At 37.9% G+C, this 6,800-nt stretch overlaps 2 protein-coding genes across 2 annotated transcripts; both read left to right on the top strand.

The window, feature by feature from the left end:
- Window positions 1-453: 453 nt before the first annotated feature.
- On the top strand, window positions 454-1,576 carry LOC120081654 (uncharacterized protein At2g29880-like). The gene is made up of 4 exons (XM_039036701.1): window positions 454-587; window positions 817-1,147; window positions 1,226-1,342; window positions 1,394-1,576. The coding sequence occupies exons 1-4, from the start codon at window positions 454-456 to the stop codon at window positions 1,574-1,576; spliced, it is 765 nt and encodes a 254-aa protein (XP_038892629.1).
- Window positions 1,577-3,102: 1,526 nt separating this feature from the next.
- Window positions 3,103-6,800, top strand: LOC120081494 (zinc finger CCCH domain-containing protein 17). Its single transcript, XM_039036435.1, has 3 exons — window positions 3,103-3,240; window positions 4,255-4,365; window positions 4,509-6,800. The coding sequence occupies exons 1-3, from the start codon at window positions 3,103-3,105 to the stop codon at window positions 6,423-6,425; spliced, it is 2,166 nt and encodes a 721-aa protein (XP_038892363.1). The 3' UTR covers window positions 6,426-6,800.

The raw sequence follows: 6,800 nt of genomic DNA, 5'->3' as shown, positions 1-6,800 counted from the left end.
TCCAGGGTGGGAAGGGTCTGCAGCCGATTCAAGGGTTCTTAGGGATGTGGTTTCACGACCGTATGGATTGAGGGTTCCAAAGGGTATTATAATAACTGTATACGTTATTTAAACATACGTACCTGCCACAACACATGTGCATGACATTTCGAAACGTGTACAGGATACTATTACCTATGTGATGCTGGATACCCTAATGCTGAAGGATTCTTGGCGCCGTACAGAAGGGAACGATACCATCTCTCCGATTGGCGTGGAGCATGAAATGCACCGACAACTGCAAGAGAATTTTTCAACATGAAACATTCTTTAGCAAGGAACGTTATCGAGCGAGTGTTTGGGTTGCTAAAGGGGCGGTGTGCTATTCTTAGGGGAAAATCATTCGACCTAATACAAGTCCAATGCCGAACAATAACTGCATATTGCCTTATTCACAACTTGATCACAAGGGAGATGGGAATCAGTGCAATGCTTGACGTGCCCGATGAGGAGAATTTTGCATCAGTTGGTCTTGATGAGGATCATATTGAATTTGTTGAATCATCAGAGGAATGGACCAAGTTCAGGGATGACTTAGCAGTCGAAATGTTTACTCAATGGCAAAGAGCCTAATTATTGAATGTTCATTGCTTACTTTTTTTTTACTACTAAATGGAATTTAATTATGGAACATTCCAAGTATGTCGTGAAAATGTTTTGTGCCAAGACTCTGTGTGAACAAGTTAAATTGAAACATATAATTTCAACAGTTTATCCTTTGTTTGTGCATGTGTTTAATTTATAGCATCTTTTCATTTAACAAACATATGCATGCAGTATAATGGCAGGTAATGGTAAGAAGTCTAAACACGTATGGTCGAAGGTGGAGGACGCTAAGTTGGTGGAAGCTCTGTTGTATTTGGTGGAGACCGGTTGGAGGTTCGATAATGGGACGTTTCGACCAGGATACCTACAACACTTGGAGCAAATTCTGCATGAGAAAGTGCCCGGGTGCGCACTGAATCATAACACCATTGAGTGCAAGGTGAGGAGTCTGAAGAAACAATACAACGCAGTATCAGAGATGTTGAGTCAGTCGGGACTCGGCTGGAATGAGGAGTTCAAATGTGTCCACGTCGAGAGGGAGATTTTCGATCTTTGGGTTTGGGTAAGATTCTAGAAAAAAAAAATGTACGGATACATGTTATAATATAAATATTAATAATGTGTATGTGTATCAATACAGAGTCATCCCAATGCGAAGAGGATGTGGAACAAGCCATTCCCACATTACGATGACCTCTCCACCATATTTGGGAAAGACAGAGCAGTAGGACAATCAAGTGAGAACCCATATGTGATGGTGACAAATGCATTCAGAGAGTTTGAAGATGAGATTTGACTTGGATCACAGGACTGTCATACCCCTGAGGTTCGCCAAACAGAATCACCATTAAATCAAGATGAAATAGATGAAGAGCCAGCAGAGCAATCTACAGGTAGAGCGAGTGTACCTGCCGAGTCATCTCGAAGCAATAAGAGGAATAGATCATCATTCCAAGTTGAAATGATCGACATCATGAGATCGACTGTTTGAAATGCAGGCACACACATGGGTAGACTTGTATCGTGGTAAAAGGAAAAGTATGAGCTGGAGTTCGGGCATTGGAAGGAAGTAGTAAATGCCATATACAACATTGATTGCCTGGATGAGGATGATCAGGTCACCCTTATTGACCTCGTTGTCCCAGACATTCAGAAGACATATTGCTTTCTTGCAGTACCAGAATACGCGCGGAAGAGTACTGCCTCCGTTTACTAGGAAGAAAAATGAAACTGACCACACCCCTACATTTTGTTTATAGTTCTTTTGGATAATAGCAAATGGACAATGGACTGTCATATCGAAAAGAATGATAACTTTTGCATACTTGAAGACATGTACTTTTTGTGTTTGTAGATATAACTTATATTATAAATATTGAAAAGAACATATATTTTGTGAATTTTTTGGAATATATACATACAAACATTCAATATGAAATATATATTCAAACATTCAATATATATACATACAATATACAATATACCAATTAATTGAGCAACAATATGAAATATATTTTGTTGGTATGTTTTTACCGATTGAGAGAAATTAGAGTTTTTGAAAAGAATATATGAAAAATAATCTATTATGTTCTACAAATTGAGAAAAAAAATTGAGATTGTCCAGTTTATGTCATAAATGATTTGAAAAAATACGTGTATATTTGAAAATTAATAAACAATAGCAAAACATAAAACTAAAAAAATAACGAATGAAATAAAAAAAAAAAAAATAGAACTAATTTCATTCACAAAAAACTGCATCAGATCCTTCAACTCACTCAACACAACAAACACAGACAATATTACCAACTCAACTAAACTCTAACACAAAAAACAGACAATTTAACTCCCAGATAATAATTACCAAATCAACTCAACTCAACTCTCTACTTTTATCATATACCAAACTTACCCTAAATGGTTTCAATCCTTTGTGATTTTGATATTTTTCAAACATTTTATTTGAAAAAATATCTCTAAAAAAACTTAAACCAAATGATAAGAGAGAATTAATAAAACTGATTTAAAGTAGAAGATATTTAGAAAATTATGTTAGGAAATATTTTTATATATGAAATTAATTTTAAAATGTATAAAAACGGCAGAGAAACACAGAGCCCCTTAAATTGCATCTCAGCCATTCTCTTTGCCCTTTCCTTTCTCAATTAGGGATTTTACCCTTTCCCCAAATCCTCTCATTCATACTCACTCTTCTCTTCTTCTTCTTCTTTCCATTCTTCATCTTTCTCATGAATTCTCCTTCCATCATCTTTTACACTCCCCCATCTTTTAATCTTCGCTAACAACACTTTTCCTTCAAGCTCCACCTTGGTTTTTCTGTCAATCGCCGTCGCGGTTGGCTCTTTTCGTTCTAATTTTGTTTTCTGGTCGTTTTGAGATCAGAATCGCTACTGGGATTATTGGGATTTTCGGGATTATTGGGATTTTGTTGGATCTGTGAACGAAGCGATCTTCTGGGTTTTTTTTTTTTTTTTTTTTCGACGGTTTTTTTTTTCTATGGTAGGAGGTGGGCCGCAAGTTCTTGAACAGCCGCCGCAGTCTTTGCCTCAACCCCTATCTGCTGCAGAAGAGGAGGCTGTTAAGAGGAATACAGACTGTGTTTACTTTCTTGCTTCGCCTTTGACTTGTAAAAAGGTTTTATATTTTTACTATAATTTTGCTTGATTCGAGCTGCGTTTGCCCTTTTAATTTCGAATCATTTTGTTCCTTTTGCAGAATTTTCTTATATTGAATAAGATCTGTGTACGTTAAGATCCTAGGATTTAATGAAAAATTCGGATTTAGAGATTTTGTTTTTTGAATGCATTTGATGTTTGTTCCTCCCCAAGTCACTTGGGATTTTCTGAAATTCATCTGTTTGCTTCTCATGAATTTTTGTTGTCAATTTCATACTTCTATGATCAAGTTATGCAGTGTGTGGCTTGGGTAAGGAAAACTGTTTTGTTCTTGATTGATAGTCGTGTGCGTGTGTGTAAATGTATGAAAATCTTTGGCTGGTACTCATTTATGATAATAATTGAATGCATGGCATTTAAATGTATGGTATGATTGTTGTAGAATATTTCCTCTAGGTTTTCCGTGTGTCCCTAATACTTGAGATTTAGTATTGGAACAAGATGTTAATTGTTTTTTTAATTCTTGGTTAGATGTGTATAGCAGCTTTTAAAACCCTTGTAGACACATATTTCTATACTTTTATGAAACTCATTGGATTATCTCTCTTTTTTCCCTTAAGTATCATTTTTGTAAATCCTAGACTGGAAACATCTGATTTGTGTCATATGATTACATACGGCTATGAGTATGAACAAAAATCTAACAATGATGTTTTAGATTTTACCTATTATACTCGTTGGCCTTTTACTCTTTTAGTATGTGTTGACTGTTACAATAAATCAATAATTCACATTTTATTTGCGTTTAGATGGTCAATCAATATAAATTTAACTGATTGGTTTGAGTTCCTATTTGGTTACATGTCCTAAGAATCAAGAGAGTTATTTGACATTTACATTATATTATGGCAACATCAGTGAGGGATGTGCTTGTTTCATGTAATGCATGTTGAAAATATGTTGTGGATACAATTTTATATAATTATTGATGTTGAATTGCATCAGTAATAACTTTTTTTGTAATTTCCAACAGGGAAGTGAATGTGAATATCGCCATAGTGAATATGCCCGGGTCAATCCTAGGGATTGCTGGTTCTGGTTGAATGGTAACTGCTTGAATCCAAAATGTTCATTCCGACATCCAGTAAGTTTTATACTTTTGCTTTGTAGCACCTGTTTATGTTCTTTAGTAGATCTATGTTGTAGTTATGCATTTTTCCTTTCAAGCTTCAGTTGACTGATTTCCATCTCTCCCTCTTTATCTCTCTTGTTACTGTTCTCTTTTAGCCTCTTGATGGCTTGGTAGGAACTCCTCATTCAACAACTCCGAGTTCCCAGATTCCTTCTCAAACTTCAGCAATTCCCTCCGCTCCTGTCAACTCGAGTAAACAAGCAGTCCCCTGCATTTTTTTCCAGAAGGGTCTATGTCTTAAAGGAGATCGGTGTGCATTCTTGCATGGGCCTTCGCCCGTTCCAGCAAACAAAATCCCTCAGATGGCAGCAAATGCCCAAGCTGGTGAGCCACCGAGTGTTAAGAAAGTTTCTGGTGGTACCCAAAGGAGCAGTCAAGAGCAGAAGATTCCTCAAGCAAATTTTTTGAAGTTAATCGGTGGTTCATCTGTTAAGCCTGCAATGAAAGATGTAACTGTGCTGTCAAAGATTGGAAACATCAATGAGAAGAGTGGACCACCTGCTGAAGTGGCTGATGGTGGTTCAAGGTACAAGGCTACAAATTCTCTTCCAACTTTAAATGAGTGTTCACTAAGTAGGGCCAATCGACTGCAACAGAGTCATGTAATTGATGATCATGGGTTACAGAATGGTAAGGATGCTGATGAGTTTTTGAAGGAGTCGTCTCCTGGTTTTGATGTTCTCGTTGACGATGAACTGAGAGGCTCCGGTTATTATGGCAGTGAAGAACAGTATGGGAGAACAAGAGGTCATGAGGGAGGAAATATGATTTCTATGAATGATTATGACATCAGTCATTCTGCTGATTATAAGATAATGGGTGATGTTGATCGTGATGTTTATAATGACGTAACAGACTATGACTATGAAAGTAGGCAAGGGGGGCAGTATGGTTGGGACCAACGTAGGACCTCGTCTGATAAGCTGTCTTTGGGTTCTGCTCAGATGGAAAGGAGGCTCTTCCGGAAATCTAACAGTCCAGAACATGTTCAGAATGTGGATTTACGTCACCGTTTAAACAAGCAGAGAAGGGGAAATGGTTTGAGATCTGTGATCAATAATGAAAATGCTGCTAGTCGCCCTGAAGAACGAAACTACCGCTTGGCTAGGAGAGATTCTCACCCCTCTCAAGAAAGCACTGTGAGTAATCGTCTCCGAGGTAGAATAAAGCTCCCAAGAATACCATCTCCAGTTAGAAATAGTAATCTCCGCCCAGAAAGAGATTTGAACCGGGGAAGGCCCTGGGGAAGATCGTCACCGGGAAGGTCACAGTCCTTGTCTCATCAGGGAAGCAATAGAGATGAAATGAAAGGCAGACTAGAAGAAGATTATAACAATGACCGTAGAACTTACAATGGCCTTAATTCTAGGAGGGATAGAATGGATGGAACATCTGACTTTGCTGCTCCAAAGAGTCTGGCTGAGCTAAAAGGCGACAAACACGTGGTTAGCAAGGAGCAACAAACCCTTGGTAAAAGAAAAGGCTTTGATAACGAACAATCTGGAGGCGAACTGTCGTTTGAAGGACCGAAGTCTCTCAGTGAGATTCTTAAAAAGAAGAGACAAGTTAAAGCCGTTGTTGATCTTCCTATGAATAATGTTGAAAGAGAAAGCAGTGAAAGATCAATGGAACGCTCCACTACTCCCCCCTTGAAGCAAAGTGGTTTATCATCAACGGGTAAGCAGGAAGCAAATAGTCTCGATGGAATCAAGTTTGCTCCAGCTGAAAGTTTTGTGCAAGAAGAGGAAAATATCGATGTATCTCATCACCATTCTTCTCAGCCCACACATTCGACCGAGGACCACAGGATTGAAGCTTATGATGAAGCATTGGTGGAAGAGGACCAAGAGTATGAAGGCGATGATCAAAGAGATGATGGTGAATACGAGTATGAACAAGTCGATGATGGGGAATACAATTATGAAGAAGGCGAAAACATAGATCCTGAAGAAGAGTACATGGATGACGAAGATGGTGATGACTTCGCCAAGAAGATCGGCGTTATGTCATGATCACGGTCGCAATCACAAGTTGTGAAAGAAAGCGCAGATCACACATGCTCTTGCTGTGAACATTTTGTTTCTGAGGACTTGCGTATGGTCAGTTCAAGATTGAGCATGTATGTGAGCTGCCATGGATAAAATCTTCTGGACCAACAGCAAAGTGGAATTAATTCCTCTTGTATTAATTAGAACCCTCCTTTATTTTTAATCATTAATTATTTTTCCTGTTTTAATTATATTTTAATCCTGATTTGAGTGGGAGATCTTGGTTATGCATGAGGCATTTAGTTGTGCTCTCCAGTTGAAACAAAGTATAAGTATGTTGCTGAGAGTGAATGGTGTAACAGTAGAAAGTTAAATAAGATAATTGATATTCTTATCCCA

This window comes from Benincasa hispida, chromosome 7 (assembly GCF_009727055.1).
Source record: "Benincasa hispida cultivar B227 chromosome 7, ASM972705v1, whole genome shotgun sequence".
Taxonomy (NCBI): domain Eukaryota; kingdom Viridiplantae; phylum Streptophyta; class Magnoliopsida; order Cucurbitales; family Cucurbitaceae; genus Benincasa; species Benincasa hispida.
This window is presented reverse-complemented; position numbering and strand designations above follow the sequence as displayed.